The following is a 26109-nucleotide window of genomic DNA, read 5'->3' on the forward strand; positions in this document are numbered from 1 at the left end:
AAAAATATTTCCAGAATCCGTCCTTTCCTCAATTCTCATTCTACAAAAATGCTATTGCATGCCCTCAATCTCCCGCCTCGATTACTGCAACATCCTCCTCTGTGGCCTCCGTGCTAACACGCTCGCACCTCTTCTGTCCATCCTTAACTCTGCTGCCTGACTGATCCACCTCTCTCCTCAATAGCACCCCACTTCTCCCCTCTGCAAATCCCTCCATTGGCTCCCTATCCTCCACCGTATCCGATTCAAACTACCAACACTGACCTACAAAGCTGCCATAATCTGTCTCCTCCGTATATCTCCAAAGTAATCTCCTGCTACATTTCAACATGTAATCTCTGGTCCTCCCAAGGCCTCCTTCTCTCCTCCTCACTCATTCGCTCCTCATGCAACTGCCTCCAAGACTTCTCCTGAGCATCCCCTGTCCTCTGGAATTCACTGCCTCAACAAATCAGATTGAAGCTTGCAAGTGTAGCAGACAAACAGAACTTTGAAACTCATCTGTTCAGAAATGCCTATAATCTTCAATGACCTCACTGACTCACCACCACCCGCGCTGCTGCCTCACCACTGTGCCAGGACTGCCATCCGACCAACACCTCACCTACTGTCTCCTCCCCAATATCCTATAGCATGTAAGCCGGCAAGGGCAGGGTCCTCTTCCCTCTGTACCAGTCTGTCTATTATAACTTGTATATGTATTCTGTATGTAACCCCTTCTCATGGAATCAATGCTCATGGAATCAATGGTGCTTTATAAATAAATAAATAATAATAATAATAGAGAGCTGCAGTATTCTTTTATTTATACATGATGCAGTCACAGCAGAATTCGTCTGTTCACACTTGCTTCATTTTGTTAGGATATGCTGGTCAGTTTTTCATTTGGTCCTCATAGTGACATGGGCACAACATCACTTACAGTTCTCATGCGAATACAAAATGAAGCTAATAATCTTAATTTGAAGAAGGAAACATCTTTAGGGCTCTGTTCACACTTGTTAGCTTTCACTAATTCAGGTTTCTGTTGCTTATTAATGTTTGAATGTATTATTCTAGCAAGTAAAATGAAAATCATAATGACAGCACAAAGAGAGCCTTACTAATTTATACATTGTTCTGCTTCCACAGATCTCCTAACTTTCACAATTATTAACATGCACATAAGTCTGCAGAATACTATGGTAACTCAAGAAGCACAATAATAGTGTTGCAGAAACAGAAATATAGTGCATAAGTGTATTTAAAATTATTTTCACTGCATAAGCTATTACGCTACACTTAAAAAAGTGCAACATCACTAACTACAATTCTGGGAATATCATACACTTTACATTCAACAGGTTTTCTCAAGTTGTCTCCTGGGCAGCTCAGAGCTCCACAATCTCCTTACTTCTTGGTTTCTGGCAGGATGAGCTCACCTCGAGTAACATTTCGGCCTCACTCCCACTTGCATATAAAAAAAATTGCACAAACTTGCATCCAGAAAAGATGGAAGAGTGAAACCTGTTTGGTATTCCATGTGTGTGAGTTTTTTTTTTCCTCGCATAGCATCTGTATAACATGCATTTTTATTCTTTTTCTCAATTTTTATTCTACAATCATTCACAGGACCATTTACAGTGTTCTGTTCTACAGAATGGTAATGGATCTGTAAGAATCAGATGGCATACGAATAGTTTGTGTGCTGTCCATTTTTCTCCTCGCATCCAGACTTACATTAGCGAGTCTTGTGCAATATACGCGGCCATACACAGCATCCCACAATTTTTTCCTTGGCCCGATTATAGCAAAAGAAAAAAAAAAATAGTAGATGGTCACTGCCTCATTGAATAACATTGGCAAGAGCGCAATCCGATTTTTTTACGGGATTACACTTGTCCATATTAAACAGAAGAGGGAGCGAGGCCTTCTGGCGAGGAGTAGAACTGAACAACTATAAAGTTCAGCACAAGTTCTGGAGTGTAAACTGTTATCACTATACTTACACAAAAATAACAGTGCATTTGAACATACATACATCTGTGGACAGAGATATTAGATCAGGAGATCTGCTGTGGAAGTAGTTCTCCTCTGAAAGTAGTGCGTTGGAGATTTTGCAAGATTTACAACAGCAGCTAGTCAAGAGCTTGAGGTGAGGGAGATAAACAGCTAAGTGCTGTATAGAAATTAATAGGCTAGAGAGCTGACTGGTAGGTTAGAAGTTAACTCCTCTCCAGGAATATAACTACTACGCGCTGTCAGCCCAAGGTTCAAGGAGAGACTGGTGGCTGAACTCCATTGAAATCAGCTCTACACTATGTAAGATACAAGCTCTCATTGCAGGAGCATGAAAGTTAATATAAAAAGCAAGTCTATTGCAACTCGCTTATTTTCATACTCTCTAATTAAAGTAATAATAATTGATAATAATTGATAATTTAATGATATTAAAGGGGTATTCTCAAGTTAACTAAGACTCACATACAAACAGAACAACAAATTACAGGAAATAATAAAAAGCTCAAAATGTAGCCTCACACCACGGCCATAGGAAGTTCAGCTGATCATATTCTACCAAATATTAACAACTAGAAAAGCCATACATTGCTCAATGTGAGGCACTTCGCTAGGTAGACGTTCTCTCTAGTGTTGTGAGTTCACAAGATAAGTGTCCATAGCAAAACACAAGCAGGTAAACATATATACAAGATTATCTATGCTTCCACAAAACACTAGTCAAGATATTGATAATCAAGTACATTTTTCATGTGGGTCTTTACTCTTTATTTCTGTATTAATTTTACTGTTTAGATTTCAGAGACATTGTATTTGTTGAGTACAATTGATCTAGTGCATAGTTTCAATTTGCATTTTTGGGGAAACTTTTGACATCTCCACATAATTTCATTAATACTGCTGCTTGTCTCCGTATGTTAAAGAAAGAAGAGCAGGAATCCCTGTCTGTGTGCTGTATAAGGGAGACATCATAGCAGCTAGTCTCCTCCCACCAGCTCAGAGTCAATTGCAGGTTAGAGCTGTATCCTTCCTTTTCAGCAGGATTCCGCTCTGCAGGCTCTAAATCATATAAATGGCCAGAAATAGTGTTATTCCTTATGTACTTACACAGGATAGTTTATCATTCTTATTATCTCTAACTTTACAGTATAATTTAAACTCCTATTTTATAGGAAACCATTTTATAATGCGGATTCTTAAATTAGATGAGGATTTAAATGCAAAATAAGAAAGTGGCTACACCCCCAGAAAAAGCCGGAAAGGTGAAACGAGTTTACTCCCATTTTCTGAATGTTGTTTTAACGATTTTTGATATACTGTTATAAAGAGACTAGGAATCATTGGAGCAGAGAGAGAAGTGTGAACTTGGTAAATTGGAAATGTTACCTGTTTGTTTTTTTGCGATGGACAGTATTAACACCTTGTAAATTCACAAACACGGGATAGAACTTCTACCTAGCTAAGTGCATGGGTTTTTTAGCTGCACACACAATACAAATAGTTTTTTTTCTGACCTGACTGGCTGATTTTGCGCTTTTAGGTTTTTTTTCGCCATTCTTCTTCCGAGAGATGTAACTTTTTTATTTTTCAGTCAATTTGTTCATGCGAGGGCTCGTTTTTTTTGCAGAACGAGCTGTACTTTTAAATGAAACCATGAGTTTTACCATATAGTGTACTGGAAAACGGCAAAAAAAATAAATTCCAAATACGGAAAAATTGCAAAAAAGTGCGATCGCACTATTGTTTTTGAGATATTTTATTCATGGTGTTCACTATATGGTAAAACTGATGTGTTGGTGTGATGCCTGAAGTCGGTGCAAGTTCATAGACATAGACACCAAACATCTGTAGGTTTACTTTTATCTAAAGGGTTAAAAAAAAAAAAAAATCAGAAGTTTGAAAAAAGTGGTGTACGTTTTGCGCCATATTCCGCGACCCATAGCGTTCTCATTGTTGGGATCTGGGGCTCAGTGACTGCTTATTTTTTGCGTCTCGGGTTGACGTCTTTAACGGTACCATTTTTGCGCCAATGCTACATTTTGATCGCCTGTTATTGCATTTTGTGCAAAATATGTGGCGACCAAAAAACATAAGTTTGGCATTTTTTCCCGCTACGCCGTTTGCTGATCAGGTTAATTGATTTTATATTTTGATAGATCGGGCACTTTTGAACGCGGCGATACCAAATATGTGTACATTGTTTATTTTTTTAATCCTTTAATTTTCAATTGGGCGAAAGGGGGGTGATTTGAACTTTAAGGATTTTTTATTTTGTTTTCAATTTTCAAAACTTTTTTTAAACTTTTCTTTTTTATTTTACTAGTCCCCATAGGGGGCTATAAGGATCGGCAGTCTGATTGCTCATTCATTTCTCCCAATCAGAGCAGCACCGCTCAGATCGGGAAAAACGATCATCTCTTATAACCTGCAGTACTCGGCTGATGGTTAAAGAACCTGAGTCATGTGAGCTACAGGAGTCATCACATGACCCTGTGCTACCATGACAACCATCAAATCCATGTGACTTCCGGTATCGGGCGGTGAGTAAACTTCTACCGCGATCGATTAAAATGTTGCTGTCAAATCTTAACAGCGCCTTTTAATGGGTTAACAGTTACTGGTGGATAGAGATTCCACTCGTACCAGTGAGGCACACGTCAGCTATACAAATCAGCTGACATGTGCGCGGATCCCTGCCTGCAGCCCGCAGCAGCAGGTGGGGATTAATACTATGACCGCAGAGATGTAATATCACTGCCCGCGGTAGTTAAGGGGTTAAATGAAGCAGACAAATGCAATAAATACTCATCATGCAAGTTAAAAAAAGTAGACATTTTCATGCAGCATTATGTATGAAGCAGCCATTTATATTTAAATAAAAACAAACAAAGAACAAACAAAACCACTATCTTCTATCTTCTTTTGGTAGCTAGATGTTCCCTTGCTGAAGAAGTAAGTCCAACCATAGCTTCACTGGCCTCCCAAAGCTTTTTGGCAATCCCAGCGTCCTTAACAAAAGGACGCAGCTTGCAGGGCTTGCAGTCTGAGAAGAAGCCACCATTGTGCTGGAGAATGTCATCAGATATAGCACAGTATATAACAGTCTGGGCCGCTGCTTGACATGAGATGAAGAACAGGGATGTGATGAAGTACATCACTATGCGGAATAGAACTGAAAATTGGGAGGTCCAATCACCAGCTACATAACCTGCAGAAGAGAAGGATACAGTTAGTATGCTCACAGCTAACCATCTATTCTTCACTTGTAAATCCAATGTCAAGCCAAACCTGCTGGTCTTTAAAGGGAACCAACCAGCAGGATTTTCATATATAAAAGTAAAGCCTGTGGTATACTGGCGCTAGGATGCTGAATGTAAGCATAGCTTTTATTCTGAGACTGGATGTTTTATTTAAAAAAATATGTACAAGTAAAGTTCCAGCAATGCACTGCTATTTGATTGACAGGTGCAAGAGGAAGGTAATATTTCGGTCAGGTTTTGCTATCTATTCCCGCCCCTGTATGCCTGCCTGGCCTTCCTCTATCGCCATAATAAACGTAAATTCCGGTGTAGACAGGGGTGAGAATAGATAGCAAGACCCGACCCACATATTCCCGCCCCTGTTGCACCTGTCAATCAAATAGCAGTGCATCTCTGGAACTTTACTTACACATATTCCTGAAATAAACCGTCCAATCTCAGAACGAAAGGTATGCTTACATTCAGCATCCTAGCACCAGTATAGCACTGGCTTTACTTTATATATGAAAAATCTGATGGTTGGTTCTCTTTAATTTGATGGCGCCTCCCTACTCTCCCTCAGATTTCACTGGCAGAAATATCTGAACATGTTCTAGGGAAGATCAGCAGCAGCCATCTTCACCTATTAAAAAGGACCTGTCACCAAATTTTTCATGTAGAACTAGATAATGATGTAAGGCCCTTTGCGCACTGGGAAATAAACTTTTTCTTAAGAAAAATCCACACCCTCTGGCAGAATACCGCACCCGCGGCAAAAACCGCGGTAAGTTTGCCGCGGCTTGGTACCTGCGTTTTTTTACCATTATCTGTGGCAGGTACCTGTGGAAAAGAAGTGACATGCACATTCTTTATATGGCTAAATATGGCTTTATATGGCTAAAATATATACTCTTGTAGCTTTTTTTTTATTATTGTGAAACAATATTAGTTTGTAGCCTGACAAAAATAGTGGGATTTTGTACTTTTTATAGAATCATATTATTTCACGCTGTCCCTATTTGGTGTTATGGAAATTTTAGCTTGTACATAATTTTCTGCTTGTACAGATATTTCACTTATGTTATGGATACTATATCCCATCTCAGTGAGTGCTTTTTATTGTACGCTTTATGAACCTGCCTCAATAGTCTAACATCCCCTTCCATTGTATTCATGTTTATATACTTATTTATCATCATGTGTACAAGAATTAAACTTTTTATTGGGTGTTGTCTGTCATACAACCCTTGGCAAAAATTATGGACTCACCTGGCTCTGAGGATGTTCATTCAGTTCTTCACTTTTGTTTAAAAAAAAAAAAAAAAAAAAAAGCAGATCACAGACATGGCACAAAACTAATTTCAAATGGCAACTTTCTAGCTTTAAGAAACACTAAAAAAAAATCATGAAAACATAATGTAGTAGCCAGTAACGGTTACTTTTCAAGACCAAACAGGGGGAAAAATTATGGAATCACTCAATTATGAAGAAAAAATTATGGAATCATCCTGTAAATTTTCATTCCCAAAACTAACATCTGCATCAAATAAGATCTGCTCGTTAGTCTGAATCAAAAAAGGAGTGATCACACCTTGGCGACCTGTTGCACCAAGTGGTCTGACATGAAGCATGGCTCCAACACGAGAGATGTCAATTGAAACAAAGAAAAGGATTATCAAACTCTTAAAAGAGTGTAAATCATCACGAAATGTTGCAAAAGATGTTGGTTGTTCACAGTCAGCCGTGTCTAAAATCTGGACCAAATACAAACAACAGGGGAAGGTTGTTAAAGGCAAACATACTGGTAGACCAAGGAAGACATCAAAGCATTAAGGCAGGAAACTTATAGCAATATGTCTACAAAACAGGAAATGCACAACAAAACAAATGCGGAAGGAATGGGAGGAAACTAGAGAAAATGAGATTTTCATACAGAAAAAACTAAACAATAAAAAGATGACTGCCTGATGCTGGAACTTTTGATGCTGGAACTTTTGTTTGGTGTTGTTCCAATGAGATTTATAAAGATGACTGCCTGAAGAGAACATGTAAATTTCCACAGTCATTAATGATATGGGGCTGCATTGTCAGGTAAAGGCACTGGGGAGATGGCTGTCATTACAGCTTCAATAAATGCCCAAGTTTACATTGAAATTTTGGACACTTTTCTTATCCCATCACTTGAAAGGATGTTTGGGGATGATGAAATAATTTATCAAGATGATAATGCATCCTGCCATAGAGCAAAGACTGTGAAAACATTCCTTGAAATAAGACACATAAGGTCAATGACATGGCCTGCAAATAATCCGGACTCAATCCAATTGAAAATCTTTGGTGGAAGTTGAAGAAAATGGTCCATGACAAGGCTCCAACCTGCAAAGCTGATCTGGCAACAGCAATCAGAGTAAGTTGGAGCTAGATTGATGAAGAGCACTGTTTGTCACTCATTAAGTCCATGCCTCAGACACTGCAAGGTGTTCTAAAAGCCAGAGGTGGTGCAACAAAATACTAGTAATGAATTGGAGTGCTCTTTTATTTGTTTCTTTTTCACAATGCCATTATTTTTTCCTCATAATTGAGTGATTCCCTTGTTTGGTCTTGAAAAGTAACCGTTACCGGCTAGCACATTATGTTTTCATGATTTTTTTAGTGTTTCTTAAAGCCAGAAAGTTGCCATTTGAAATGACTTTAGTTTTGTGCCATGTCTGTGGTCTGCTTTTTTTTTTTAAAAAAAAAAAAAAAAAAAAAAGTAAAACAACTGAATGAACATCCTCAGAGCCAGGCCAGTCCATAATTTTTGCCAGGGGTTGTATGTATAGATTTTGTATTTTTAGGCTAATTTTTTTGATCACCTCACTCTATTGGCCCTTTGGTTAGGCACCAAATTAGTGTTTCTATAGAGAGTCTGTAGGCTGATAAAAAAAAAAAATGGGATTTTTTTGTAATATAATGTAATAGTGGTTGCTGAGAAGTAATTATACACACACACACACACACACACACACACACACATATAAAATATATATATTTTTTTTCATTTTGCCTCCCCTTTGCTGAAATATTAACAACCAAAGTATTGGCCAGCTAATGAGTTCATTTTTTGCTATGTCCAAATGGGTGTTTATCAGAGATTTTTCACTGGGAGTGAGTACCTCTTTCCCTTATGTCATGATCACTCAAACAGACAGCAACACTCTAGAGAAAGAGGATCATGTCTCCACCTTAGCTTAGATACTTGTAATTGCTCTGCAGTGACATCAGGCTGTCTGTCATTACAAGCCTCACAGTGACAAAACTGCACTAAGCTATTGTGGGGGTGTGTTCTTTCTCCTGAATGTTGCTGCCTGCTTATGATTGGTCAACATCATACAGGGGAAACAAGTTTCACTCCCAGTCAAAACTCTGATAACAACCACTTGGACACTACCAAAATTAACTCATTAGCTTTGTTTTGATTGCTAATATTTCTGCAACTGAGGAATGAAAACAAACAAAAAAAAGCAATTTATTCTGCATATTATTATATTACATCATCATGTGCCCAGTTCAAGATGAACAATCCTTTTTAGGAACACATGTATGTTCAGACGAAACGAATGTGCATGTGTACAGGAGAGTAAAAAGATAGCTGTTTGCCTACATACAGTGCTGGCCAAAAGTATTGGCACCCCTGCAATTCTGTCAGATAATACTCAGTTTCTTCTTGAAAATGATTGCAAGCACAAATTCTTTGGTATTATCTTCATTTTTTTTTCTTCATTGAAGACAAATTAAAACATTGTCATAAAGCCAAATTGGATATAATTCCACACCAAACATAAAAAAGGGGGTGGACAAAAGTATTGGCACTGTTTGAAAAATCATGTGATGCTTTTCTAATTTGTGTAATTAACAGCACCTGTAACTTACCTGTGGCACCTAACAGGTGTTGGCAATAACTAAATCCCACTTGCAGCCAGTTGACATGGATTAAAGTTGACTCAACCTCTGTCCTGTGTCCTTGTGTGTACCACATTGAGCATGGAGAAAAGAAAGAAGACCAAAGAACTGTCTGAGGACTTGAGAATCCAAATTGTGAGGAAGCATGAGCAATCTCAAGGCTACAAGTCCATCTCCAAAGACCTGAAAGTTCCTGTGTCTACGGTGCACAGTGTCATCAAGAAGTTTAACCCCTTAACGACCGCGGGCAGTAAAATTACGTCCTAAATGTCATAATGTTACTGCCCGCGCTCCTCCGGCGGCAGCATGCCGCGATCGGCGCACATCTCAGCTGATTTTCACAGCTGAGATGTGTGCCTGCTAGGCACGAGCAGAATCGTTATCTGCTTGTGCCGATTAACCCCTTAAATGGCGCTGTCAATATGTGACAGCGCCATTATAAGCTCGATCGCGGTAAACTTTTACTTACCGCCCGATACCGGAAGTCACGTGACGCGATCACGTGACTTCCGATAGTTGTCATGGTAGCACAGGGTCATGTGGTCATGACTCCAGTACTACACATGACTTGCTTTCACTTTCGCTGTGCCCGCTGCACAGTGAAAAAGATAGAAAGCTTATCTGCTGTTTACAGCTGTGTAGCTGTGATCAGCAGATACTGCAGAGCGATCGGATTGCTGATTGCAATAGCCCCCTAGGGGGACTAGTAAAATAAAAAAAAGTTAAAAGAAAAGTTTTAAAAAGAAGGGAATTTTGTTACTTACCGTAAATTCCTTTTCTTCTAGCTCCTATTGGGAGACCCAGACGATTGGGGTGTATAGCACTGCCTCCGGAGGCCACACAAAGCAATTACACTAAAAAGTGTAAGGCCCCTCCCCTTCTGGCTATACACCCCCAGTGGGATCACTGGCTCACCAGTTTTAGTGCAAAAGCAAGAAGGAGGAAAGCCAATAACTGGTTTAAACAATTCACTCCGAAGTAACGTCGGAGAACTGAAAAACCATTCAACATGAACAACATGTGTACCCGAAAAACCACCAAAAATCCCGAAGGACAACAGGGCGGGTGCTGGGTCTCCCAATAGGAGCTAGAAGAAAAGGAATTTACGGTAAGTAACAAAATTCCCTTCTTCTTCGGCGCTCCATTGGGAGACCCAGACGATTGGGACGTCCAAAAGCTGTCCCTGGGTGGGTAAAGAAATACCTCATGTTAGAGCTGCAAAGACAGCCCTCCCCTACGGGGAGGCAACTGCCGCCTGCAGGACTCTTCTACCTAGGCTGGCGTCCGCCGAAGCATAGGTATGCACCTGATAATGTTTGGTGAAAGTGTGCAGACTCGACCAGGTACCTGTTGAGCCGTAGCCTGGTGTCGTAATGCCCAGGACGCACCCACGGCTCTGGTAGAATGGGCCTTCAGCCCTGATGGAACCGGAAGCCCAGCAGAACGGTAGGCTTCAAGAATTGGTTCTTTGATCCATCGAGCCAGGGTGGCTTTGGAAGCCTGCGACCCCTTGCGCTGGCCAGCGACAAGGACAAAGAGTGCATCAGAGCGGCGCAGGGGCGCCGTGCGGGAAATGTAGATTCTGAGTGCTCTCACCAGATCTAACAAATGTAAATCCTTTTCATACCGGTGAACCGGATGAGGACAAAAAGAAGGTAAGGAGATATCCTGATTAATATGAAACGAGGATACTACCTTAGGGAGAAACTCCTGAATGGGGCGCAGCACTACCTTGTCCTGGTGGACCACCAGGAAGGGAGCCTTGGATGACAGCGCTGCTAGCTCAGACACTCTCCGAAGAGACGTGATCGCTACCAGAAAGGCCACTTTCCGTGATAGTCGAGAGAGTGAAACATCCGTCAGAGACTCGAAAGGCGGCTTCTGGAGAGCAACTAGTACCCTGTTCAGATCCCATGGATCTAACGGCCGCTCGTACGGGGGGACGATATGACCAAACCCCCTGCAGGAACGTGCGTACCTGCGGACGTCGTGCTAGACGCTTCTGAAAAAACACCAATAGCGCCGAGACTTGCCCTTTAAGGGAGCCGAGCGACAAGCCCTTTTCCAACCCAGATTGCAGGAAGGAAAGAAAAGTAGGCAATGCCAATGGCCAGGGGGACACTCCTTGTACAGAGCACCAGTAAAAGAAAATCTTCCACTTCCGTGGTAGATCTTAGCAGACGTGGGCTTCAAAGCCTGTCTCATGGTGGCAACGACCCCGTGGGATAATCCTGAGGACACTAGGATCTAGGACGCAATGGCCACACAGTAGGTTCAGGGCCGTAGAATTCAGATGGAAAAACGGCCCTTGGGACAGTAAGTCTGGCCGGTCTGGTAGTGCCCACGGTTGACCGACCGTGAGATGCCTGTCGCCAGAGCTCTTTGATCGTCATGAAAACCGGGACCTTGCTGTTGTGCCGATTCGTGAAACCCGTCCGGGTGCAGAGACCATTCTCCTGCGTCCACGCCCTGGTGACTGAGGAAGTCTGCTTCCCAGTTTTCTACGCCCGGGATGTGAACTGCGGATATGGTGTATGCTCTGTCTTCCACCCCTAGCAGAATCCGGCGGACTTCCTGGGAGGCTCGCCGACTGCGTAGTCCGCCTTGGTGGTTGATGTATGCCACCGCTGTGGATTGTCCGACTGAATTCGGATCTGTTTGCCTTCCAGCCACTGCAGGAAGTCTTGCAGGGCCATATGCACTGCCCAGAGCTCCAGACAATTGATCTGAAGAGTGGACTCCTCTGAAGAGAGTCCTTGATCGTCTGAGAAAGGGGGACGTTCCTGTGTAGGGACATCGACTTCCCCTCCCATTAGCGAAGAATGTTCCATTGAAGTGGACGCAGATGAAACTGCGTGAAAGGGACTGCCTCTGGATGAGGTGTCTCCTTGAAGGGGAGACTGCACCCCCGTCTGTAGTGACCGCTGTTTGTCCAGTGGAAGCTTCACCATCGCTGAGAGAGTGTGAAACCCCAAGCTAAGATATGCCAGCGATTGGGTTTAACTTTGAAAAGTTGAGGACCCACCCGAAACTCTGGGAAGTCTCCAGCGCCATGTTCAGGCTGTGTTGGCATGCCTCTTAAAAGAGTGCCTTGACAAGTAGATGGTCTAAGTAAGGGATCACAGGGTGACCCTGAGAGTGCGGGAGTGGTCCCACTGCTGCCATGAACTTGGTGAAAACCCGTGGGGCTGTCGCCAGACCGAAGGGTAGGGCTACGAACCGAAGATGCTCGTCTTCAATAACGAATCGTAGCAAACGCCGGTGCTCTGGAGCAATCGGCACGTGGAGATAAGCATCCTGATGTCTATTGATGCTAGGAAATCTCCTTGAGACATTGAGGCAATGACGGAGCGGAGGGATTCCATCCGGAACCGCCTGGTTTTCACGTGCTTGTTGAGCAGTTTAAGGTCCAGAACGGAACGGAAGGAGTCGTCCTATTTTGTCACCCCGACCAGATCGGAGTAAAAAGTGTCTCTTGTTCCTGAGGAGGAACAGGGATTACGACTCCTACTGCCTGCAGAAGAGCCTCGGCTCGGCCGGTGAGGAAGTTTTTGCGACAAACTGTCTCTCCCCCACCGGCCATTGACCTGTGGCAGTTAAATGTCGCTAAAGCGGGGGAGTCTGCCACCGACCGCGGACGCGGAGAGAGAGGGCTGAAAGTCATGAGGAAACCGCCTTGGTAGCGGTTCCTCCGGCTGCCTTCTCCGGGCGTGATTGAGCCCGCCAGGAACCTGCGCCCCTCTGAGCCTTTTGAGTCCTGTTGGACGAGGGCAATTGGGACGTGCCCGAGCCTGGGAAGGACCGAAACCTCGACTGTCCCTTCTCCTGATGGGTCTTGTTTGATAGCTGGGGTAAGGAAGAATCCGTACCCTTGGACAGTTGAATGATTTAATCCAACCGCTCACGAAACAGTCTGTCACCAGATAAAGGCAATCTGGTTAAGCACTTTTGTGGAAGCAGCATCTGCTCCAATCCCTTAACACTAGGAGCGTAACAACACGGAGTTGGCGGACGCCACTGACGTACGGCTCGTAGAGTCCAGGACAGCATAAACAGCTTGAGTCGCAATGCCGACATTGCGAGGTGAAGGACGCTACTGCGGCCAAGATGTTCATGTGACCGCGTCCCTCTGCGCAATACTAGCTGAAATAGCTTGGAGTGCCTCTATGGCTGCGAATGCCGGGGCAACCGACCCGCCGATAGGGCTATCTGTCTGTCAATGGCATCTTTAAGTGAAGTCCCATCTTCCACTGCAACTATAGATCTAGCCGCAAGCCTGGAGATTGGGGGATCCACCCTTGGAGCGCTTGAGCACGTCAGGGGGGAAGAGACAACGCGTATCTTCAATACGGTTGGAGAAACGCTTATCGGGATAAGCGTGGTGTTCCTGGACTGCTTCCCTGGAGTCAGAGTGACCAGAAAAGTACTCAATATACGCTTGAGATACCGAAATAGGGATTTCTTCTGCTGTGAAGCTGACCCCTCCACTGGAGGAGTTGAGGGAGAAATACCCAACCTTCCATTGATGGACGCTATAAGATTATTCACTATAGCGTCACCATCCGGTGTATCCGGATTGAGAGCGGTCTCAGGATCAGAGTCCTGAACAGCTACGTCTGCCTCATCATACAGAGAGTACTGTGATGAAGTCGAGGGCCGTTCTTAGGGAGCTCGCTTAGGCCGTCTGGGACTGTCGTCCGTGTCAGAGCCTGCACCCTGGGATGCATGGGACCCTCCTGGAGCCATGATTTGTTTCGAAATCAGGGTGGCCAGGGGCATTGAATCAACATTGCCCAAGGTCTGTCTGGACTGCAAAGTCTGTAAGATGTTAGTCATAGCCACAGACAATATATCAGCGGAAACTGCAACTCCGTCCCTGTCCCTGGACAGGGATCACAGGTGGTTCTTTTGGCCACCTGTAGCAGAGACCCCGTTGAGTAATTGCACACACTGGGGGTCCTGGAACAGTCGCATGCAGTACAAGCAGCATAGAAAGCCTGTGCCTTGGCACCCATGCTTTTTTTTTTTTTTTTTTTTTTGCTGTTGCTGTCTAGCCATCTAGGAGCATTAGCCAAGAATAGCGACCGTACAGTGCAATGTATAGCATACAAGCATGAAGTACAATAAACACTTCAGCACATGCAGTACAAGGAGCATAGAAAGCCTGTGCCTTGGCACCTTTGCTTTTCTGCTGCCGTTGTCTAGTTATTCAGGAGCATTAGCCAGGAAAAGCGACATACAGTGAATGTATAGCATACAAGCATGAAAATAACCACTGCAGCACATGCAATCCAAGCAGCATTGAAAGCTTGTGCCTTAGCACCCTTGCTTTTCTGCTGCTGTTGTCTAGTCATCAAGGAGCATTAGCCAAGAATAGCGACATGCAGTGAATGTACAAGCATGAAAATAAACTCTGCAGGACATGCAATCCAAGCAGCATTGAAAGCTTGTGCCTTAGCACCATTGCTGTTTGCTGCCGCTGTCTAGCCATCTAGGCGGGTAGACAGCCAAGAATAGCCCTTACAGTGCAATGTAAAGCATACAAGCATAAAGGACACATGACACTGCAGCACATGCAAGACAAGCAGCATATAGAGTCTGTGCTTTAGCACCCCTGATCTTTTGCTGCTGTTTCTAGGTCTGCATCCTGAATAGCGACCGTACAAAAGTACAACAGGACACTTCGGCATTAGTGGATCAGCACTTTAGTTGCCGCTTACCGCCCGCACAAAAGCGGGTGTGTGGCGCCGGAATCCTGTGCTGGTAGCTCAGTGTCTCCGTTTTCCCGCTCTGCGTGCCCGAATGGCTGCCGGCGTCCAGAGGAGAGGGGCGGGCCGAGGGCGTGCCCGAGACAAGAGCGGGAACCCGGCGCCCACTGTGTCTAGTAAAGGGGGCTGGAGAATGCAAATAAGGCTCCAGCCCTCGGCGCTGCTATAGAACAGCGTCTCTCCCTTTCCCTGAGTGACAGGGTGGGGGCGGGAACGAAGCGGCGCTAGGCCGCAAAAGCCGGGGACTAAAGTTAGAAGCGCCGCCGCCGTAAAAGCGCGGTCGGCGCGTCCCCGGCGCACTACAAGTCGCAGCTGCGCCGCCGCTCCAGGGGCGGTCGGCGCGGCGGTCCCCACACGTAAAGTCCCCCAGTAATCTGCAGGGACTATAAGCCCAGCGCACAGCGCTACAGTCCCCGGCGCACTAGCACACCCAGCAAGCCTGGAGTGTGCGTGGCCTGCCATACGGGGACACAGAGTACTTGAAAGTTGCAGGGCCTTGTCCCTGAACGGCACTCCCGCTCCACATCCAGCAGGTTCTATGGGTCTGTGGATGGAGCCCGGCCTCAGGGCTTGGTGGCCGGAAAGATCCCACTTCCTCAGAGCCCCTCAGGGGGATGGGGAAGGAAAACAGCATGTGGGCTCCAGCCTCCGTACCAGCAATAGGTACCTCAACCTTACAAACCGCAAGTGGGGTGAGAAGGGAGCATGCTGGGGGCCCTAGTATGGGCCCTCTTTTCTTCCATCCGATATAGTCAGCAGCTACTGCTGACTAACAGTGGAGCTTATGCATGGATGTGTGCCTCCTTCGCACAAAGCTTGAAAACTGGTGAGCCAGTGATCCCACTGGGGGTGTATAGCCAGAAGGGGAGGGGCCTTACACTTTTTAGTGTAATTGCTTTGTGTGGCCTCCGGAGGCAGTGCTATACACCCCAATCGTCTGGGTCTCCCAATGGAGCGCCGAAGAAATAAAAAAAAAAACAAAAACCTAAAAGTTCAAATCACCCCCCATTCGTCCCATTGAAAATTAAAGGGTTAAAAAAATAAAAAATATACACATTTTTGGTATCGCCGCGTTCAGAAACGCCTGATCTATCAAAATATAAAATCAATTAATCTGGTCAGTATACGGCGTAGCGGCAAAAAAATTCCAAACGCCAAAATGACATTTTTTTGTCGCCACAACTTTTGCGCAAAATGCAATAAGAGGCGATCAAAACGTAGCATCTGCGCAAAAATGGTACCGTTAAAAACGTCAGCTCGAGACGCAAAAAATAAGCAGTCACTGAGCCATAAATCCCGAAAAATGAGAACGCTACGGGTCACGGAATATGGCGTAAAACGTGCGCCACTTTTTTCGGACAAACTTCCGATTTTTTTTTAACCCCTTATATAAAAGTAAACCTATACATGTTTGGTATCTACGAACTCGCACTGACCTGAGGCATCACACCCACACATCAGTTTTACCATATAGTGAACACAGTGAATAAAATATCTCAAAAACCATAGTGCTATCGCACTTTCTTTGCAATTTTTCTGCATTTGGAATTTTTTTTGCAGTTTTACAGTACACTATATGGTAAAACTGATGGTTTCATTTAAAAGTACAGCTCGTTCCGCAAAAAATGAGCCCTCATATGACCATATTGACTGAAAAATAAAAAAGTTACGTCTCTCAAAAAAGAATGGCGAAAAAAAAAACGGAAAGCGAAAAATTGGCCGGTCATGAAGGGGTTGAAGCCCATGGTACTGTGGCTAACCTCCCTAGCTGTGGAAGGAAAAGAAAAATTGACTAGAGATTGCAACGCAAGATTGTGCAGATGGTGGATAAAGAACCTCGACTAACATCCAAACAAGTTCAAGCTGCCCTGCAGTCCGAGGGTACAACAGTGTCAACCCGTGCTATCCGTCGGCATCTCAATGAAAAGGTACTGTATGGTCGGATACCCAGGAAGACCCCACTTCTTACCCCAAGACATAAAAAAGCCAGGCTGGAGTTTGCCAAAACTTACCCGAGAAAGCCTAAAACGTTTTGGAAGAATGTTTTCTGGTCAGATGAGACAAAAGTAGAGCTTTTTGGGAAAAGCCATCAACATAGAGTTGACAGGAAAAAAAAAAAAAAGAGGCATTCAAAGAAAAGAACACGGTCCCTACAGTCAAACATGGCGGAGGTTCCCTGATGTTTTGGGGTTGCTTTTCTGCCTCTGGCACTGGACTGCTTGACCGTGTGCATGGCATTATGAAGTCTGAAGACTACCAACACATTTTGCAGCATAATGTGTTGGTAGATCTCACATAATCCAGTGTGAGAAAGCTGGGTGTCCCTCAGAGGTCATGGGTCTTCCAGCAGGACAATCACCCAAAACACACTTCAAAAAGCACTAGAAAATGGTTTGATAGAAAGCACTGGAGACTACTAAAGTGGCCAGCAATGAGTCCAGACCTGAATCCCATAGAACACCTGTGCAGAGATCTCAAAATGGCAGTTTGGAGAAGGCACCCTTCAAATCTCAGGGACCTGGAACAGTTTGCCAAAGAAGAATGGTCTAAAATTCCAGGAAAGCATTGTAAGAAACTCATTGATGGTTACCGGAAGCGGTTGTTCGCAGTTATTTTGGCTAAAGGTTGTGCAACCAAGTATTAGGCTAAGGGTGCCAATACTTTTGTCTGGCCCATTTTGGGAGTTTTGTGTGAAATGATCAATGATTTGATTTGTTTCATTCTCTTTTGTGTTTTTTCATTGCAAGCAAAATAAATGAAGATAATAATACCAAAGAATTTGTGATTGCAATCATTTTCAAGAAGAAACTGATTATTATTATTTAAAGTGTACGGTTAGCTTTACTTACATAGGCTTGGAGTACTCCTAGGATTGGAGGACACAACATTTTCTTAAAGTATATAACCATGAAAATAGCATTGGTCTACATACATTAAGTCATCTGAGCTTTAGGATTAGCCCACACTGGCATATAACTCAAACAAGCAGAGTGCGAGAAAAAAAGGGATTGCACTTAGACCCACGTTATTCAATGAGGCAGTGCAAATCTATATTTTTTTCTCAGCTTTATTCAGCCTTGAGGAGAAATTAAAAAAAAAATCAAATTAAATAAATAAAAAACAAAAAACGCTGCATGCGGTGAGTGAATGCATAAATCGAAAAAGACTCGCCTATTCAATTCTATAGGTGAGAGGAAAAAAAATGGATACCACACGGACCATCCTAGTGGCATCAGGTTTTTACGGATACATTACCATTCTGTAGCACAGGACACTGTAAATGATTGTAAATTAATAATAGCTGCTGAGAAAAAAAACATTGCATACGGATGGAATACAAAAGGCTAGGCAAGAAAAAATATATAAATAATAAAAAAATAAATAAAAATCACACATTTGCATGACATATGGAATAACACAGATTTCACTTGTCTCACTTTTCTGGATAAGAATGGGACCAATGTTTTATACGCCAGTGTGAACGAACCCGTAAGGGCATTTTGTGTGTATTGTTGACTGAAAAACACTTAACAGTTTTTTTTTTACTAAACTTATGTACTGATGTCTCATGTGTAACAGCTTGCTTGGGATAACTAAATGATGTATGTAGGACTAGCAGTAACATCAGTCACATAAATGGTCATTGTGCTAGGCCACAGGTTTTACATGGGGGGGTTTTCATGACCTGAATAATAACTGATGGCTCTAAACATAAACCCAGCACTGTAGATGGTAAGAGCATTAGAAACATTTCCTGACCTGGGTGAACAGCACATGCGGTGACTCCATGCCTCTCCATCTGTCGCGCTATCTCCTGGGTAAAGTAGACATTTGCCAGCTTGCTCCGGCAGTAGGTAAACAGTGGCACAATGTTGTAGTTTAAGTCAGAGAAGTCCAGCTTTTGATATTTATGAACGTTAGAAGTGATGTTAACAATGCGGCTTGGAGGACAATTTTTTAACCTTTCTAGCAAAAGATTGGTGAGAAGGAAAGGACCGAGGTGGTTGACCCCGAAGCACATGCTGAACCCATTCTCTGTCCAGGCTAACACCGCTGGCACGCCTGTCAATCACAATAAGTTAGTTAAGACCAAAAAATACAAGCAAAGTCGATACAAGTAAAATATATCTTTGTACCGTGTTAGCCAGTAGAGATAAAAAAAATTGTTTAAAAGAACAGAAAGTCCTCAGTGGTTGATACCTTTTAACGGCTAACTAAAAAGATGGTAATAATTGCAAGCTTTCCAGACTACTCAGGTCTCTTCATCAGGCATGGTATAACACAAAATCTGAAGAGTCACATATTTACTGCACTATTCTATGTCCTGTTGTGTATAAATATGTGACTCTTCAGATTTTGTGTTGTACCATGCCTGATGAAGAGACCCGAGTAGTCTCGAAATCTTGCTATTATTACCATCTTTTCAGTTAGCCATTAAAAGGTATCAACCACTGAGGACTTTCTGTTCTTTTAAACAATTTTTTTAAGCAAAATCGAAACATTATAAGTATGTTTTAAAACATAGCAATGGTACAATAGGTATTCAAGACAAGTACAATGCAAAACTATTTCAGCTGGAAAGCTGAGATAAAGTGTAGCTGGTGTAGAATACAAATTTAATGGGGGCTTTCCACTTAATAATAATAATAAAGTTTTATTTCTATAGCGCCAACATATTCCGCAGCGCTTTACAATTCAGAGGAGACATGTACAGACAATATGAGACAATGCAAAATAACAAAATTAAGATACCAGGAGGAGTGAGGGCCGTGCTCGCAAGCTTTACAGTCTACGAGGAAATAGGGGAGGCACAAAAGGTGAATGGGGAGGAGAAAAGCTGGTCATATATGGTCCAGCCATCGCTTTAATAAGGGATTCAAAATCAGCTGCATGAACCAGTCATTGGCCAGAATTTATACAGGTACAGGGGACAAGAATTGGAAGTACATTTTTTGTTATGAAGAGCAGAAAGAGTCTAGATTAGATCAGGGCAGTGAGGTGATAGGCTAGTCTAAAGAAGTGCGTTTTTAGAGCCCACTTAAAAGGTGTGGATGTTGGGAATTAATCGGATTGCTCTTGGTAGTATGTTCCAGAGCATAGGCGAAGCTCGTGAGAAACCTTGAAAACGGCAGTGGGAGTTTCGAATTGTTGAGGATGTCAGTCTTAAGTCATTAGCAGAGCGGCGGGCACGGGTGGGGTGATAGACAGAGATAAGGGAGGAGATGTAGGGTGGTGCGGAACCATGGAGAGCTTTGTGAGTGAGAGTGATAAGTTTACGTTGGATTCTGTAGCGGATAGGCAACCAGTGCAATGACTGGCAAAGAGCAGAGGCATCAGTGAAGCGGTTGCAGAGGAAAATGATCCTGGCTGCGGCATTCAGAATAGATTGGAGAGGGGAGAGTTTAGTAACAGGGAGACAAATTAGTAAAGAATTACAATAATCCAGGCGAGAATGAATGAGAGCGACAGTAAGGGGTACTTTGCACACTACGAGATCGCAAGCCGATGGTAGCGGTGCCGAGCGCGATAGTCCCCGCCCCCATCGCAGCTGCGATATCTTGTGATAGCTGCTGTAGTGAAAATTATCGCTACGGCAGCTTCACATGCACTTACCTGCCCTGCTACATCGCTCTGGCTGACGAACCGCCTCCTTCCTAAGGGGGTGGGTCGTGCGGCGTTACACGGCAGGCGGCCAATAGTAGCAGGGGGGCAGAGATGAGCGGGACGTAAACATCCCGCCCACCTCCTTCCTTATTGCAGCCGGGACGCAGGTAAGGTGATGTTCCTCGCTCCTGCGGCTTCACACTCAGCGATGTGTGCTGCCGCAGGAACGAGGGACAACATCGTAACATCGGTCCTTCCGAAATTATAGAAATGACCAACGCTACACCGATCATACGATTTCGAAGCTTTTGCGCTCGTTATTCGTAGTAAAAAGGATTCACATACTCCGATGTCGACAGCGACGCCAGATGGGCGTCACTTTCGATTTGACCCCACCAACGTCGCACCTGCGATGTTGTAGTGTGCAAAGAACCCCTAAGAGTTTTTGCAGTCAACGGTAAGAAAAGATCGAATTCTAGAGATGTTTTTGAGGTGGAGGTGACATGAACGAGCAAGTGAACGAATGTGGGGAGTGAAGGAGAGATAGGAGTCAAATATAACCCCAAGACAGCGGGCGTGCTGCTGGGGCGTCATGGTAGAGCCACAAACAGAAATAGTAATATTGGGTTTCGGAAGGTTAGGAGAGGGAGGAAACAGAAGAAGTTCAGTTTTTGATAGGTTCAGTTTTAGATAGAGGGAGGACATGATGTTGGAGACAGTGGACAGACAATCGGTAGTATTTTGTAATCGTGCAGGGGTGATGTCAGGAGAAGATGTGTACAGTTGGGTGTCATCAGCATAGAGATGGTACTGGAAACCAAATCTGATGATCATTTGTCCAATAGGGGCTGTATATAGAGAGAACAGGAGGGGGCCTAGGACTGAACCCTGAGGAATCCCGCCCGTAAGGGGAAGAGGAGAGGAAGAGGAGTCGGCAAAGGATACAGTGAATGAGCGTTCAGAGAGGTAAGAGGAGAACCAAGAAAGAACGGTGTCCTTGAGCCCGATAGAGCGGAGCATAGTTAGGAGGAGCTGGTGATCCACAGTATCGAATGCAGCAGAGAGATCCAGGAGGATCAGCAGGGAGTAGTGACCATTCGATTTAGCTGTAAGTAGATCATTAGAGACTTTAGTAAGGGCAGTTTCAGTAGAATGTAAGGAGTGGAAAACGGATTGTAGAGGGTCAAGGAGAGAGTTGTCTGACAAATAGCGAATTAGACGGGAGTGGACCAGGCGTTCCAGGAGTTTTAAGATGAATGGGAGATTAGAGACAGGTGTGTAGTTAGCAGCACAATTTTGGTCCAGGGATGTTTTTTTTAAGTAATGGGTGTATGCTGGCATGTTTGAAGGAGGAGGGAAAGACACCAGAGGAGAGAGAGAGATTGAATATTTTAGTTAGGTGAGTGATGACAGCTGGGGTGACAGATTTAAGGAGATGTGAGGGAATATGGTCACTGGTGCAGGTAGTAGGGCGAGAAGATGCGAGGAGCCTGGTGACTTCTTCTTCTGTGACTGGATCAAAGAGTGAAAATAAGCTAGATGAAGTGTAGGAGGGCAGACAATGTGTGGTGTTATGAGGCTGGGAGGAAAGTTCCTGGCGTATATGGTAAATTTTTTCTTTAAAATAATTGGCCAGGTCATCTGCCCTGAGGTTGGTGGTTGGGGCCAGAACTCTTGGTCTGAGAAGGGAATGGAAAGTATCAAAGAGTCGTTTAGGATTGTTGGCTAGAGAGGTGATGAGGGTGTTAAAATATGCCTGTTTGGAGAAATGAAGGTGTTAATATACAAGATAGATGAGAAATCTATAATCACTTGGTGTCCCACCGCTGGAATGCACAACAATGTAACAGAATGAATATCCCAAAGTCTCATGCGTAAAGGGAGCAGTGATCTGTATGCTTGACCAATGCTCCATTCAGTTCTATTGGACCGAAAGAATGGCTCTCGCATACAAACTAACACTTTCATTCATTCATGATAGTTCTAGTAAAGAGAATTGATCATTAGGTTTTTGTCATGTAATCTGAAGACAGCATGCTGCAGGGGGTTTAAAACACAGATTTCAGAGATGAAACTCTTATCACACTGTATTTTTAAGCTGGTGTCACACTAAACGACAGCGACAACGACGTCGCTGTTACGTCACCATTTTCGGTGACGTAACAGCGACCTTGTAAGTCGCTGTTATGATCGCTGCTTAGCTGTCAAACACAGCAGAAGCAGCGATCATAAGGTCGCTGTGCTACATGTTCAGAGAGCAGGGAGCCGCGCTTAGCGCTGGCTCCTTGCTCTCCTGCAGCACACATCGGGTTAATTAACCCGATGTGTGCTGCAGCTACATGTCACAGTTCAGAGAGCAGGGAGCCGCGCTTAGCGCTGGCTTCTTGCTCTCCTGCAGCACACATCGGGTTAATTAACCCGATGTGTGCTGCAGCTACATGTCACAGTTCAGAGAGCAGGGAGCCGCGCGCACTGCTTAGCGCTGGCTCCTTGCTCTCCTTGCTACAGTATACATCGGGTTAATTACCCGATGCATACTACAGCCACATGTCACAGTGCAGGAGCCGGCGCTGGCAGCAAGAGCGGAGGCTGGTAACCAGCGTAAACATCGGGTAACTAGGGAAAGGTCTTCCCTTGGTTACCCGATGTTTACGCTGGTTACAGCTTACCGCAGCTGCCAGTGCCGGCTCCTGATCGCTTCATTTCGTCGCTCTCTCGCTGTCACACACAGCGATGTGTGTGTCACAGCGGGAGAGTGACGACCAAAAAATGAAGCTGGACATTCAGCAACGACCGGCGACCTCACAGCAGGGGCCAGGTCGTTGCTGGATGTCACACACAGCGACAGCGACGGGACGTCGCTGCAACGTCACAGAAAATGGTGACGTAGCAGCGACGTTGTTGTCGTCGTCGTTATGTGTGACACCAGCTTTACTTGCAATGTTTGTTTTAGCTTCAGGAGATTATCATTGCTGGGATTACATCAGCTACAGGAGTCCTGGTCCAATACGCCTCCTGATGGGATTAGCAGCTCACTGTCTATAGACATTGTACATAGGGAAAAAACAAAAAGCCAGCACTAAATGTGCACTTCAGCACTAAAAATTCCAAAGTGTACTTATAAAAATTTTGAGATTTTTGGCAAAAAATTGCAATTTCTTGAGCTACCTCGCCACGTCACGGCAAATCTCATTTGGGGCAGTCCTAACACTAAAATATTTTTATAAAATGTGCCAAACGGCCTCACATATGAATAGGAGAACTGCTCTTAGCAGCACTCACCTGGTCTATTTCAATCCCGTACCCATGAGTCATGGCTGTGGGCGGGACAGGTCCAAGCAAATGCTGCATGAAGTAAATAGCCTGTGGACAAAGCCTGATGACTTAATGTGAACAGTCACCAACCGCCAAAATCTAGACAGGTGGAATACATCCCAAATTGGGGTGCATAGCAAGGTGGAGGTCAACCACCGACCAATTCAATGAAGAAAAAACAAAAAGCCAGCACTAAATGTGCACTCCAGCACTAAAAATTCCAACTGTACTTATTATAAACATTGTGAGATTTTTGGCAAAAAAATTGCAATTTCTTGACTTTGTTCACAATCCAGATCGTGCAGACGAAGAGGTCTCTGTGCTGCTGCTACATGGCAGCGTAATGTGGATGTACGTGGCTGCAACCTCGACAAACAAACTTGGTTGTCCCAAGAGAAGGCAATACAACCCCACTCATCTGCACTTTGCTGTGTTGCCGCAGCAACATAAGGATTTTTGTCCCGCCGTGCAGCCCTCACCTTAATTTCAATTCCCCCTTAGTAGGAGAGGACGGGGCACATGAATCTGACATATACATACATATAATTTATATATACACACATATAAATGTATACATATCTTTAAATTCATGTCTGTGAAGAGCACGGTATTGCATTGTTCTGCTGTTACCTATATTTGTATACTGAAAGCACAAGTAATTACCAAATACACGGTGTCCTTATGGCACAGGAGAGGCAGCGCTGTTCTGCATGTGCCTGAGGTCACTGCAGCAAATCCTCTAGCCCCATCTAGTGGACAATGTGTGTTATTGAAGAAAATTAATGTCATTTGTAAGTACGGCATACAGTGGGTACGGAAAGTATTCTGACCACTTTAAATTTTTCACTGTTTCATTGTACCATCTGGTATATTCAAATAATTCATTTTTTTCCCTCATTAATGTACACTCTGCACCCCATATTGACAAAAAAACTCCCAGAAATGTAGACATTTTTGCTAATTTATTAAACAAGAAAAACTGAAATATCACATGGTCATAAGTATTCAGACCCTTTGCTCAGACACTCATATTTAAGTTACACGCTGTCCATTTTCTTGTGATCCTCCTTGGGATGGTTCTACTCCTTCTTTGGAGTCCACCTGTGTTTAACCCCTTCAGCCCCCAGCCTGTTTTCACCTTAAAGACCCGGCCATTTTTTGCAATTCTGACCAGTGTCACTTTGACAGGTTATAACTCTGGAACGCTTCAACGGATCCTGGCGATTCTGAGATTGTTTTTTCGTGACATATTGTACTTCATGTCAATGGTAAATTTAGGCCGATATTTTTTGCGTTTATGTGTGAAAAGTTTGGAAATTTGGCGAACATTTTGAAAATTTCGCAATTTTCAAAATTTGAAATTTTATGCCCATAAATCTGTGAGATATGTCACACAAAATAGTTACTATGTAACATTTCCCACTTGTCTACTTTACACCAGCGCAATTTTCGAAACAAAATTTTTTTCCGTTAGGAAGTTAGAAGGGGTCAAAGTTCATCAGCAATTTTTCATTTTTCCAACAAAATTTACAAAAAAAATATTTTAGGTACCACATCATATTTGGAGTGACTTTGAGAGGCCGAGGTGACAGAAAATACCCAAAAGTGACCCCATTCTAAAATCTGCACTCCTCACACTGCTCAAAACCACATCTAAGAAGTTTATTAACCCTTTAGGAGCTTTATAGCAACCAAAGCAATGTGGAAGGAAAAAATGAAAATTTTACTTTTTTACACAAAAATGTTACTTTAGCCATAAAATTTAGCATTTTCACAAGGGTATCAGGAAAAATGCACCATAAAATTAATTGTGCAATTTCTCCTGAGTACACCGATATCTCATATGTGGGGGAAATCAATTGTTTTGGCGCACGGCAAGGCTCGGAAGAGAAGGAGCATCATTTGAATTTTTGAAAGCAAAATTGTCTGGAATAATTAGCAGATGTGATGTTGCGTTTGGAGACCCCCTGAGGTTCCTAAACAATGGAGCTCCCCCACAAGTGACCCCATTTTGGAAACTAGACCCCTCATGGAATTTATCTAGATGTTTATTGAGCACTTTGAACCTCTGGGGGCTTCACAAAAGTTAATAACTTTGAGCAATGAAAATAAAAAAAAAAAAAATTACCACGAAATTGGTACTTCAACCAGGTAGCTTTTTTTTTCACAAGGGTATCAGGAAAAATTGCAACATAAAATGTATTGTGCATTTTCTCCTGAGTACACAGATACCTCATATGTGG

At 43.6% G+C, this 26109-nt stretch overlaps 1 protein-coding gene across 3 annotated transcripts in view; it reads right to left on the minus strand.

Moving 5' to 3' along the window:
* Positions 1-792: 792 nt before the first annotated feature.
* LOC142248742 (retinol dehydrogenase 12-like) overlaps positions 793-26109 on the minus strand; it is a 119466-nt gene continuing 94149 nt past the window's right edge. For all 3 annotated transcript variants that reach the window (XM_075320072.1, XM_075320071.1, XM_075320070.1), the window contains exons 4-5: positions 18707-19009; positions 793-5206 (exon numbers count right to left, since the gene is read on the minus strand). In XM_075320072.1, the coding sequence (XP_075176187.1) occupies positions 4911-5206; positions 18707-19009 (599 nt within the window). In that variant the 3' untranslated portion in view covers positions 793-4910. The remainder of the gene's footprint in view (positions 5207-18706; positions 19010-26109) is intronic.

The sequence above is a fragment of the Anomaloglossus baeobatrachus genome, chromosome 1 (genome assembly GCF_048569485.1).
Source record: "Anomaloglossus baeobatrachus isolate aAnoBae1 chromosome 1, aAnoBae1.hap1, whole genome shotgun sequence".
In the NCBI taxonomy this organism is placed as follows: Eukaryota; Metazoa; Chordata; class Amphibia; order Anura; family Aromobatidae; genus Anomaloglossus; species Anomaloglossus baeobatrachus.